This window comes from Ctenocephalides felis, unplaced genomic scaffold (assembly GCF_003426905.1).
Source record: "Ctenocephalides felis isolate EL2017-DRISC unplaced genomic scaffold, ASM342690v1 CF-g0.4_SCAFFOLD_01170, whole genome shotgun sequence".
In the NCBI taxonomy this organism is placed as follows: Eukaryota; Metazoa; Arthropoda; class Insecta; order Siphonaptera; family Pulicidae; genus Ctenocephalides; species Ctenocephalides felis.
In genome coordinates, this window is record NW_020537324.1 from 77,573,139 (window position 1) to 77,586,580 (window position 13,442).

At 25.7% G+C, this 13,442-nt stretch overlaps 1 protein-coding gene across 1 annotated transcript; it reads right to left on the reverse strand.

The window, feature by feature from the left end:
* On the reverse strand, positions 1-6,909 carry LOC113366751 (mitochondrial import inner membrane translocase subunit TIM50-C-like; the record flags this gene model as incomplete). The annotated part of the gene is given in 4 exon segments (XM_026608408.1): positions 1-130; positions 2,340-2,511; positions 2,582-2,855; positions 6,600-6,909. Coding segments are annotated over 4 exon segments (715 nt in total), but the record flags the coding sequence as incomplete, so codon positions are not given.
* Positions 6,910-13,442: the final 6,533 nt, after the last annotated feature.

Sequence of the window (13,442 nt, forward strand, 5' to 3'; positions counted from 1 at the left end):
CGGTCTGGTACGTCCAATCGGGATGTACTAGCACATCGGTCAGTTCGATGACCAGGGTATAAGGGGGCTGAATGTAGGGGTACGGAAGAGGGTCTGGTAGTAAATGCTTGCGGGATGGTTCTTTGATTAACTGGAAAAAGATAAATGAAGTTGTATATATATAATATATATATATATATATATTATATATAAAAATGGAGCTCTCGAACAAATGATTCGGTAACACTCGAAAACGGCTAAACCGATTTGGCCAGTCTTAGTCTTGAACAATTCGTGCCAATTAGTAAGTTGTCGGAAAGGTGAGATAATATTTCAAAATCGCGTACAAACTTTACATTTTCAATTTGAACATTTTTGTAAAAGCGTAATTTGAATAAAACAATGGACGGTGGCTAATACGTCAAATGTCAAACGTTTTTGACAGATGGTGTTCAATTACGTTTAATAGGATGTTTTACGTGAATATTATTTAATTATAAATGAATTGTAGTAAGTAGTTTTGTTCGTAGTTATATTTATACACCAAAACGTTATTAAACGGGCCGCAAGTGTTACTAGAGACTCAAAATATCAACTTTTTTGAAATGCTAATATGAAAATGCACTTTTGGCATATTTTTCTCAAACACGGTGCTCTGAAAGATCTCATTTGTATAATTATATACTCATTGGTATTTAAAAAACATTTTCTACGTTATATTATTTTTTATTTATGTTATTTAAATTCAGAACCTAAATTTGGTATCAATCAAAGAGACATTTTGTCGAATAACATTTTCCCAGTTATAATTTCCCAGAATTTATCGAAGAATAGATAGTAATTTATGAAGGTCCGTGTTAAAAAGGTCCACCACCGATGTGTCAAAAACCAATAAAGTTAAGCATTGTTTAACAACAATATTTGAAAGTAGAGGGAAAAAGATGTATAACCAGCTGTAACCTTGATTCTCATGACTTTGCTATCAGGAGATAAATGGTAATCTTTGAAAATCCGTAACAAAAGTATTTTCTACCATTGGTAGTTTTATGGCATTAGTTAAAAATGTATTTGTTTTATTAAATACCTTTAAAATTAAAATAAGACATTAAAGGGCACAACTAGTGTAACCGCCTAAGAAAAAGGTGATTTTTGGGAATTTATATTAAAAAAAAACTACTTTATCAATTATTTCAAAATTTTAGGAATATATTTATACATATTTTAAGAATACATAGTAAAATTTTTGAAGAAAAAAATTAAATATTTTTTAAGTTATCGTCGATCTCCAACGGCGCGACAAAAAACAGGCTCTTCACTGCTGCAGTGATTCCAGCCTTCTACGTGGATGAAATTAAAAAAAAAAAAATCTCGATAAACTAGATAATATTGTCTGTAAACTGAACTACGATAAAGAAAAAAAATGAAAAATTTACAAAATGACAGCGTTTTTTTTAAAAAAGTCGAATTTTACCCAAAATTTTGGTCGTTTTTGGACTGCCAAAATTCGATTTTTGATCCGATCAAAAAACCGATAGTTCATTTTACGGAGAACTATATATAGAACATGTAAAAAAAAATTTGGTAATGATCGGATCATTTGTTTTTGAGTAATCGCTGCAGCAAATTCGGAAAATGCTGTTTCGAGAAAAACGCGTTTAAAGATTAAATGATCGTTATACTATATACTATATATATACTCTTTGAATGGCTGTAACTCAAACACTATTTAAGATATCGCTTTAAAATTTTAGTATGTTATTTTTAAAGGTATAACCAATCGAAATATGGAAAAATTGAAAATTCGATATTTTTAAAACTTCACACTAGTTGTGCTCCTTAAACCTGTTTGCCACACATGCTCTACATATATACTTTTTATTAAATTTACTATAATTCATGGAATGTAACTTGAAACTTTTCAAAAAACAGGTCGAAAAAGAAATACTTATTTCATTTTCTATCTCTCCTTGCAAAAATTTGAAAAAATTGTATAAGCTCAGTAGTATTATTTAGAATTCTACACAAAATCCAGAATTCAAAAAGAATCTGAAAAACTTGAAATGTAATCAATAAATCGAAAGACTAAAAATGACTTGGATTCCAGTTTGATTGTATTGACAAAATATAGACAAACTAATGGGGTTTATTGTTTTTATAATACCTCACTGTATATAGCATTCAAACAGTGCATCCTTATACACTTAAGGTATTCAAATTCTTTAGAAATTGTTTAGAATATACCTTACTTAGCAATAAAACGTTTGCCAGGTCAGCTAGTACACACACACACACACACACACACACACACACACACACACATATATATATATATATATATATATATATATATATATATTTACCTTTTGATAGAACATCATAGCGTTCCACAATCTATAAATATACTGCTTAGGTGCAGGCAAAGAACTAAATTCATCTTCGATGATGTTTCCATCGTCATCTTTACCCGGCATACCATATTCGATGACAAGACAACTGCCAACTATTGTCATAGAAACTCCAAACACCGCAAAACTAAAAAAATAAATCAATATACATATATATATATATATATATATATATATTATATTATTATTATTATTACCCGATTTTCATTTTCTTCCAAGCGTTTTCCTTTTCCTTCCTATTTTCCTCCTCTTCTTTTTTCCTCTCTTTTTCGAGCTCCTCAGGATCATTGGCGGCAGTTTGTGAAAACAATTGTGATAATAAAGGTATAGGTTTTTCTTCACTAGATAAATTTAGATTTGCTGTCTCAGTCGTTGCAACTTTTTCTTGAGGCTTTTCTGGAGATTTTTCTGATGCGGGTTTCTCTTGTGTCTTTTCTACTTTGGTCGTTGGTTTTGCTACATTAGTTTTATCTGGGGAAATAGATAAATGGATAAATGGATAAATGATATATATATATATATATATATATATATATATATATATATATATATATATATATATATATACTAGATGACCCGACAGACGTTGTTGTATAATTGTTTTGTAAATTTAAAATTACAATTACTCAATATTAAGTTTCAAGATTAAATATTAAAAAAAAACTAACAATTTGGAAATATGTTCAAAAGTGAGTTCAATAGTTATACTGTCTAGAAGTCAAATATACTAGAAAATTTGTATGATACTCATATTGTTATAAGGTTTTATACAAAAATGTCTCCATGTCATTGAGAGCTAGGTCATCAAAGTCTTTGCAAAACACAAAAACTAATGTTATTTAGTAAATTTGCGTTCAAAACCAAGTTTTAATTCACTATAATAATCTATATAATTACAAAATCTTATGGATTGATACAAAAAACTAGTTATAAACTAAGAAACTTGTATCACTCTTATCGTCATAATGTTTCGGGTCTGTGTCATTAGGAGCTAGGTCCAAATTGAAATAACTTATTTGAATAAATAAAAATACGTCCAGCGCCAAGTTTTACTGGTTACAAAGTTATTGAAGACTACGAAGTATGTTCATTTACTGTAAAAATCCAAAAATCTTACCGACTGAAACAAGAATTTATCTATTTCATTAAAAGCTAGGTCTGAATAGAGTTAAATTATTTAATTAATTAAAGATAGCTCCAAAATGTTGTCTCAGTGGTTATTAACACAATGAACATCATAATAGATATTCATTTGTTATAAAAAAAAGTATTTAATAAGCAACATAAATAGTATAAGTGTTATACTCTTATTGTCGTACAAAAATGTCTGTGTCATTGAAAGCTAGGTCTAAATTAAAATAACTTGTTTAATTAATTAAAAACATATCTACAATCAAATCTTGGTTCCAGAATATGTAAAAATGTATCTAAAAACGAGTCTTAGCACCAGAATGCTGTATAAAATAAGTATTACTCTCATATCGTCATATGGTTCCATATGAGTATTACTTAGCTTTGAAATATTTTTCTTCGTCTCTGATACTGCTCTTTTTTTCAGAAAAGCTTTTAAACTTTTAAATAATTTCTGCAAATTAATGGATATACAGGACCTCAACTTTTGAAGATGCTCTAAACGAAGATGTAATATCAAGTTTCATAAAATCAAGACTCAAAATTAAATTAGTTTAGCACTCCTTTATTTGTATTTTTATATTTGGTTGTTCTGTTATTTAATTGTAAATTTGTATATCTAATACATCTAATACATCTATGAAAATGTCCCCGTGTCATTGAAAGTCTAGGTTCAAATTGTAATTACTTGTTTAATTAATTAAAAATACATCTACTATCAAGTCTTATTATCAGAATATGTAAAAATGTATCTAAAAACGAGTCTTAGTACCAGAATATGTAAATATGTACCAAAATGTTGTTTAGTGTAAGTACAAAGTCATACCGTCAAAAATGTCTCTGTGTCATTGAGAGCTAGGTCTGAATTGAAATACTTGTTTATTTAATTAAAAATATATCTACAATCAAATCTTGGTTCCAGAATATATAAAAATATATCTAAAAACGAGTCTTGGTACCAGAATATGTAAATATGTACCAGAATGTTGTATAGTCTAAATATAAAGTCACATCGTCAAAAATGTCTCTGTGTCATTGAGAGCTAGGTCTAGTTAAAATAACTTATTTATATAAATAAATATACGTCCAGTTCCAAGTTATAGTAGCTACAAAGTTAATGAAAATTACAATGTTAGTCAAATTACTGTAAAGATCCATATATTAACAAATTCTTACCGACTGAAACAAGAACTTAGTTATATCACTCCCAAAATCAATTTTAAAACAAATAAGACATATTTGTGATGCTAACAAAAACCAGAGCACGATTATTATAAACATACTATATACTCTATTAATAAAAATCATAATAAATAAATAAATAAAATAATAAGTGATTTTGAGTAAATAAGTACAGAGGAGTTAATTAAATTCAAAATAGTTAGCTAATACTTCATATTCGACAAACCTTTCTGAAACCTCAACAAATCTGATAATATTACAGTAAATAATACTTATTGATTGCTTATGAAAAATCAAAAGTTGTATTTGCAATGAAATCAAATCCTACACTCAGTTTCGGGTAAAAATATTGCTATATCATTAAAAGCCTACCTCCAAAACTTAGACTTAGTAGTCAAAAAGACAATGAAGGATATCATAATAGACTTTCATTATGATTAAATAAAAGTAGAAGTATTAAATTCATACTGTCGTGAGGTTTCGTACAAAAATGTCTCCGTGTCATTAAGAGCTAGGTCTAAATTGAAATAACTTGTTTATTTGATTAAAAATATGTCTAAAATGTAGTCTTAGTGGTTACAAAGTAGTTGAAGACCACAAAGCAAGTTTATTTACTGTAAAAATCTGTATATTAACAAATTCTTAGAGAATTTAGTTATATTACTCACAAAACAAATTTTAAAACAAATAAACCATATTTGATATAATTGTGATGGTAACAAAAACCAGAGCACAAATATAAACAAACCATCCAATCTGTAAATAAAAATAATAAATTCCTTTATAAGTTAAGTAAAGAAGTACTGAGGAGAAAAAAGTAGTCAGCAAACACTTCTCATTCGAGAAACCTTTCTAAAACTACAACAAATCTGATTATAAAACAATAAATAATACTATTTGCAATAAAAACAAAACCTGTACTCATTTTATTCAGTTTCGTGTAAAAATATTGCTATATTAATAAAAGCTAAGTCTGAATAAAGTTAAATCATTTAATTAGATATGTCTATTAGATAAGATATGTCTAAAAATCTTGTCTTAGTAGTCAAAAAGACAATGAAGATTATAATAGGTATACAATTATTATAAAAAAAGAGTATTTAATAAGCAACATAAATAGTGTAAGTGAGATTTCGAACAAAAAGGTATGTGTCATTAAGAGCTAGGTCCAAATTGAAATAACTTGTTTATTAAAGTGAATTAAAAACATGTCTAAAATCTAGTCTTAGTGGTTACAAAGTAGATGAAAACTTCAACGTAAGTAGTAAAGTAAGTAATTTTCTGTAAAAATCCATATATTAACAAATTCTTACCAACTGGCTCAAGACTTATAGCACAGGTTATAGCACTCCCAAAACCAATTTTAAAAACAAAAAAGACATACTTAACTTGAAATAGAAATACTAAGGCTTAGTTGCCATTAAAGCAATGAAGATCATAAAGAACATTCATTATGATTAAACAGTATGAGCGTTAAACTCATATTATCGTGAGGTCATACAAAAATGTCTGTGTCATTAAGAGCTAGGTTCAAATTGAAATAACTTGTTTATTTAATTAAAAATATGTCCAAAATCTAGTCTTAGTGTTTACAAAGTAGATGAAGACTTCAAAGTAAGTAGTAAAGTAAGTAATTTTCTGTAAAAGTCCATATATTAACAAAATCTTACCGACTGGTACAAGACTTAGGTTAAGGCACTCCAACTCCATTTTAAACCAAAATAAGTCATATTTGATATCATTTTGAAGCTAACAAACCCCAGAATACGATTATTATTACCATACAATAAATTCTATTGCAGTAAATACAATATTTCATCTACCATCAAATTGTGCATTTCCTAACCTCAAATTCTCTGCAATGTCAAAACTTTATAAAATCATATAAATCCTTTATCTCACCTTCATTGGAAAAGTATCTAATGAATTCCTTGTTCCTAATTAAATTCCTTCGCTGGTTTTGCATTTGATTTGTGGCTAATTGTGTTAATTTGAAAACTCTGCATAACCTCTGCATCGGGAACAGATGTGATAGCGCCATTTTTTTGATATTTTCTTCGAATTTTCTAATAAAATCGTCGCTAGGAATTGCACATGCTTATTAATAATTGGATTAAATTGTTTTTTTGATTTAACACAGTGGTTTTTTGTAATTGATAAACACGATAGTAATTCACACACACATCATTTTGATATAATTGACGTGTGTGTGTGTATGTATGGATGGAATGGTTAGTGTTTGCCGGGTTGGCCGCTAGGGTGACGGTTGGGTTTTAAAATTTGAAATTGAAAAATAACTAGTGGTGTATGGCATCGTGCCTTAAGGCAAATTGCTGGAACTTTTCGTACCGTAATGAAATATTCGAGAAATTTTAAACGTTTTCAAATATATTATTACAAATACTGTGTAACTTTCATTATTTTTGCTATCTTGTTTGTTATATCTGAGCAAATCAAATGTAAATCATAAATTATAAATCAATTTATCTTCAGAACATTAACTATCGTCATTTCATTTCGAATTCAATTTAAAAAAAAAATAGTTGCCTAATTTACACAAAATTGAAAAAAGTGCTCTGTATAGTCACAGTCTAAACGCTTTTGCAAATAATTCTGTGCGACATTTTCACTTATACTGTGCTTAACTTGGCGGTATTTTTGCATTTTTCAATAGTTTATAAAGAGTCAAAACGCACTTGGGTAAACATATGTACCAGAGTGGCGCTTAGACTGTGCTTAGTCTGGGTAATTTTTTGAATTTTTAATCCAAAATTACAAAAATATTTTTTGAAAAAAAAAATTAGAAACAAAATTTTTTTTCCAAAAGCAATTATTTTGTTGAAACAAGCAGAAAGTTTTTTGAATCATTTAAATCGGATGCTTAGTTCACTCAAAAACTGCCATTTTTTAAACTATTAGCCCTGTATCTCCAAAACAACTGAACCTACCTTTGCCAAAAACTAACAACCACTTTTTCCCGAACTGAATATTTTTTGGATCATACAAATCGGATGATCCGTTTTCTCAAAAACTCTATTTGTATTTTCTGCACTCATTGCCCCATATCTCCGTAACGGCTGGACCTGCCTTTGCCAAATACTAATCAGCACATCTCCCCATTAATAGGAATCGAATGTTTTTTGAACAATTCAAATCGGTATATCCGTGTGCCCGAGAACGTGGACGAAAAATTGTATTCATACATACATACACACACATCAATTTTTTCTGAGGTATGCTAAAATGTTCAGAAACCTGTAAAACGTGAAGATATGCAAACATTTTCATTTTTGATGTTCGGTCCATTACTATAACTATCCTACGGGAAGTTAATAAAAACCTAGTGGTGTAAAACTGTGTAAAGCATCGTGCCTTGAGGAAAATTGCTGGAACTTTCCGCACCAAATTAAAATTTCTAAAATATGAAAACTTTCGATATTCAAAAAATTTTTTATAAAAATAAAATTTTTATCAGATGAATCCTTACTAGGATTTTTATGGATTCTTAGTTGATTAATTTTTATTTGCCTTTTCTTATTTTTACCAGATTCTTCTTACATTCTTTTTTAGATTCTAGCTTCATTCTTACTGATGGATTTAACTGTATTCTGGCTAAATTTGTACAAGGTTCTTGTTGGATTCTTTCTACATTCTTGATAGATTATCATTAGATTTTGGATTGAAGAAACTCAAGAATTCTCATTAGAAACTGGGTTGGTACTAGTTTTCTTTTAAAAAAATTATTTTATTCTCACTTGACTTGATATCTTATTCTTTATAGATTCTTACTGGATTTTATCAAATTTTGAGTGGATTCTGAGTGGGTTTTTAATAGTTTTTTATTCTTTTATTCCTACTTGACTTCATGTCTTATTCTTACTTGATTTATATTAAATTCTAACTACCCAGTAAACCACAAAACGTAATTAAAACGTTAATAGAACGTTACAGATGTTACGTGAAATATGGCAGTTACGTAACCTAGGAGGCACACAGACGTATCTATTTCCGCCTCAAAAACGTAACAGCCAAAACGTAACGGTTTCGTTTTTGTTACGTTTCTAATTTACTAAATTTACGTGTTGGTGCCTTTGATGTAGCTTAAAAATTTAATAGAATTTCCTGTAAATATAAAAACCATTTTTGGATTGGATTGGATCACAGACGTACCTATTTACGCCTCAAAAATGTAATGGCCTGTTTCGTTACTCGAAAACGTAACGGTTTCGTTTTTGTTACGTTTCTAAATTACTAAATTAACGTGTAGGTGCCTTTGATGTAACTTAAAAATTTAATGGAATTTCCAGTAAATATAAAAACCAGTTTTGGACTGGATTTTGACTAGATTCTTAATAAATTCTTGCTCAAATATTGCTTAAATCTTGCTAAAGTAAGATTCAGTGCTAAAGTTTATACAAAACAAAAATTATAGTTGTTATAATAACCCTCCTGCGTCTATAACTTATTTTTTATGGAATTGCTGACGTACATAATTTTCTTGATCAGCTGATTGACAACCTATATACATTAGAGTAGTCCTTAAAATGGACATTTTCAATTTTATTTGCTCCCAAAGGCTCAAATTGCGGACTATCTAAATGTTAATATTAAGAGCTAAAACTTTTAGAGGATATTTTTTTGTTAATTTGGATGTATTTGAACCCATGGGAGCAAAAAAATTCAAAATATCCATATTAAGGACCACCCTAATATACATATCTGTAACAATAAAGACTACAGTAAAATCTGTTTTGCCTAAAAATATTTTTGATTGTAATTACATTAAAAATATATTGCAACTAAGAATAATAAAATAGAAACTCACGTTTTTTAAACTGCACGACATTTTTAGATGTCTGATTTGACATTTATTATGATGTATTATAATTTTGATTCTCTACAAATCAAAATTCCTACGACATAACCTCAAACCTGTTCCACCTGCACAGAATCAAAGTTACCACGTGACTAGACAACCTCGACCAATCGCATCAACTCCTTTCAGCCAATGACGAATCAGTATTTGTGGCGTAACGCGTTTCCGTTGCAGAGTTTACTTGAAAAATATAAAATACAAATATTTGTATTAAATAAACATGGATATTTAAATCATTTGAATATATTTTCGATATGCAAACATATTAGACAATATATTTAAAACTATTCAACAATATTTACAATAATATTAATAAATCACTATTTATATAATTCTATACATCACTTTTTTAATATGTGACATTAACAATATACGAAATAATTATTTCACCTAATCTTGTTTATGTTTGTTATTGTAATACATACAAATACAAACCAAGATATATAAATATTAATTAATTGTATTTACATTATTAACTAGTAATTAATTGTTTATAACTATTTAATAGCTCCTAAGTATGAATTGTTGGTGCATTTTATGCAATAACAATTAGAAATATAAATAAAGGAAAAATTATTCGTCGTACAGTACAATTTTTCTAAAGGCATTTGTAATATATACATCTTATGTAATAATTTTCTTATAAATAAATATATAAACAAATTCATTTGTTAATATTTTAACGTAACGATTTTTTTAAAGTGCTTGAAATTTTGACTAATTTGAGAAGTCATTTGAAACTATTTTAGACACCAAAAATATTTTTATTAAATATACAAAATAATTTAATATTGTTATTAAAATTTTTGTACAATATTTAGAAAAACAACGTACATTTTCAAACATTTTTAGATTTTGCAAATAATGTAAATTTTAGTTAATTATAAAAATAATAAAATATTTCTTAATGAATATCTCGACATTTTAGGACTGTTTTGCAAATAATAGTTTTCTAAATTTTTAAATTACCAAATTTGGGACTAAATTATGAAATTTATATAAAAGTTGCTATTTGACACCAAATTTCATTTATATCAATCAATAATTGCGTTTTATAAAAATTTTATTCTTTAAAAAAATATTTAATTAAAATTTTCTTCTATTATTCAGAATAATAATTACAATTTTTTTTTGAAATTTTTTTTTGCTGACATAAAACAAGAAAAATAACAGTAATTAAATTTTATGAAATATTTTTTTGGAAATAATAAAGTATTTTACATGATTTTTAAATTTGAAATAAATATTTTCATATTTTTTTATTTTGTGTGACAAATCTTGTAAACTTTCAACTATTATTATTAATTGATAATAAAATTTAGAAGAGTGGCAAAATATTTTGAAACATCGAAATTTTGAACTGCTTTGTAAATAATATTTTTCTAAATTTCAATTAACTAAATTTGGGACTGATTTATAACATTTATATAAAAGTTGGCATTTGAGACCAAATTTAATTTGTGTTAATTAATAATTATATTTTATAAAAATGTTATTCTTTGACAAAATATTTAAATCAAGTTTTGTTCTATGATTCAGAATAATAATTACAATTTTTTTTGAAAAAATATTTTACTGACGTAAAACAACTTGAATTTTGTTATATATATTTTTTTGAAAATAATATATAATAAAATGAGTTATATTATTGTATTTTTCATGATTTTTAAACAAATCTTGTAAATTTGTAAATATTAATATTGAATGTTAATAAAATGTAGAAAAGTGACAACATATTGTTTTTACCATTTTAAAATATCTGTTTTAATTAAAAAAATATTAAAATAAAATTAATATACTTATATAAATTAATAATATATTTTTAAATAAAGATCTCGCCGTATATTTTAAAATGTAAAGTATAATTTTGGACATTTTTATATTTTGTGAATAAAAAATCTGGTAAATATTATTAATAAATAGTTAATGGTATTTTAAAATTTAGAAAAGTGACAATATATTTGTTTTACAATTTTAAAATATCTGTTTTAATTAAATAAATACTGAAATAAAATTTGTATAATTATATAAATTAATAAAATATTTTTAAATAAAGATCTTGCAGTATATTTTTATATGTAAAGTAAATTTTTTGCACATTTTTATATTTTGTGAATGAAAAATCTGGTAAATATTATTAATAAATAGTTATTGGTATTTTAGAAATTAGAAAAGTGACAAAATATTTATTTTAAAATTTTAAAATATGCGTTTTAATCATATAATTTAATAAAATATTATTAAATAAATATATTGAATGATATTTTCAGATACAAAGTAAATTTTTAGATTTTTTGAATATAAAAATTGGCAAAAAATAGTATTAAATAATTATTGCAATTCTAAAATTTATGTTAAGTAAATTATTTAGCTTTTTAGATTTTTTTAAATAAAAATCTAGCAATATTTTTTTTTGTGAAATAAATATTGGTTGTTTAAAATTTGACAATTAATTTCATAATTTTTTGCAATAAATTTATTTAAAAAAAAATGTTTTTCAATCATGTAAACATTTTTAGATTATGTAAATGATAAATAAATCTCTATTATTTATAAAAATTAATAAAATATTTATAAACAAAAAATGTCAATGTATAAAGTAAGTATTCAAATATTTCGACAATTTAAGACTGTTTTGTAAATAATAAATTTGGTGAATATTATTATTAAATTGTTATTGACAATTTTAAATAAATAAACAATTATGGACAATTTTTAAAATAATAAACATTTTTTTTAAATTATTAATATCAATTATCAATAATTTTATAAAAATTTCATGAAGAAAAGGCAATTTATTAGAATTAGAGTTCTCAGATTAAATTTTTTTATCCAAAAATTTATTGACCATAAAAAATGATTATTTTTACAAAAATTTAAAAAATACGAAAAATGCATTTTTGCATTCCAATGACTTCTCAAACTGTTCAAAAGTCCATAAATTTTTCTAACAGGCATAAAAGGGCAAATTTACAAGGCATTTGCGTAAATTTGTTACAAATATTCAAAATTTTTGTAATAAAATACAATTTAAATGCAAATAAAATATTTTTCAGAAATTCTGTTCTAACTAACAAATTTAATTATTTTTATTAAAATTTAAAATGAAAAATTCGATAAATTTTGTAACATATCGACTAGATAAAGTCAATTTATATTTGCAAATATAAAATGTTTTTGGACAAAGATAAAATAATATTTTAGGTGGCAAATAATTGTTTCCAAAATAACGTCTCCAAAATAACATATATTTATTAGGGTGGTCCTTAATATGGACACTTTCGAATTTTTTTGCTCCCAAGGTCTCAAATGCTTCCAAATTAAAAGAAAAAAATTCTCTAAAAGTTTTAGCTCTTAGTATTAACATTTAGAAAGTCCGTAATTCAATTAATAGTTTTTTTTAGAGAATTTTTTTTTATTACTTTGGAAGCATTTGAGCCCTTGGGAACAAAGAAATTCGAAAGTGTCCATATCAAGGACCACCCTTTATAATTTATTCCTATTATTCCTAAAAAAATATTTCAATAACAACCTAAACCATATACAGTACAGTTTAGTTTAAATCCTATTACAAGCTACAGCTCTTAAAATTCTTTACAACTAAATATTAATAATAATTATTATTAATATTAATAATTCGCTTTTCGTTTGCGTTTTTTAAACTTCGAATATATCGATAAATATTATTTATTCGAATATTTTTATAAATTATACATCTTATTATTTCCCATGATGTTCATTTAGATTTATTTTGGTCCCTTTGAAATTATTTCACGAATTTTTTTTGTCGACGATCCTTTCATGGAAAATTTAAGTATAAGTTTGTGTCTTTTGATAAATGAAATATGTATATATATATATATATATAT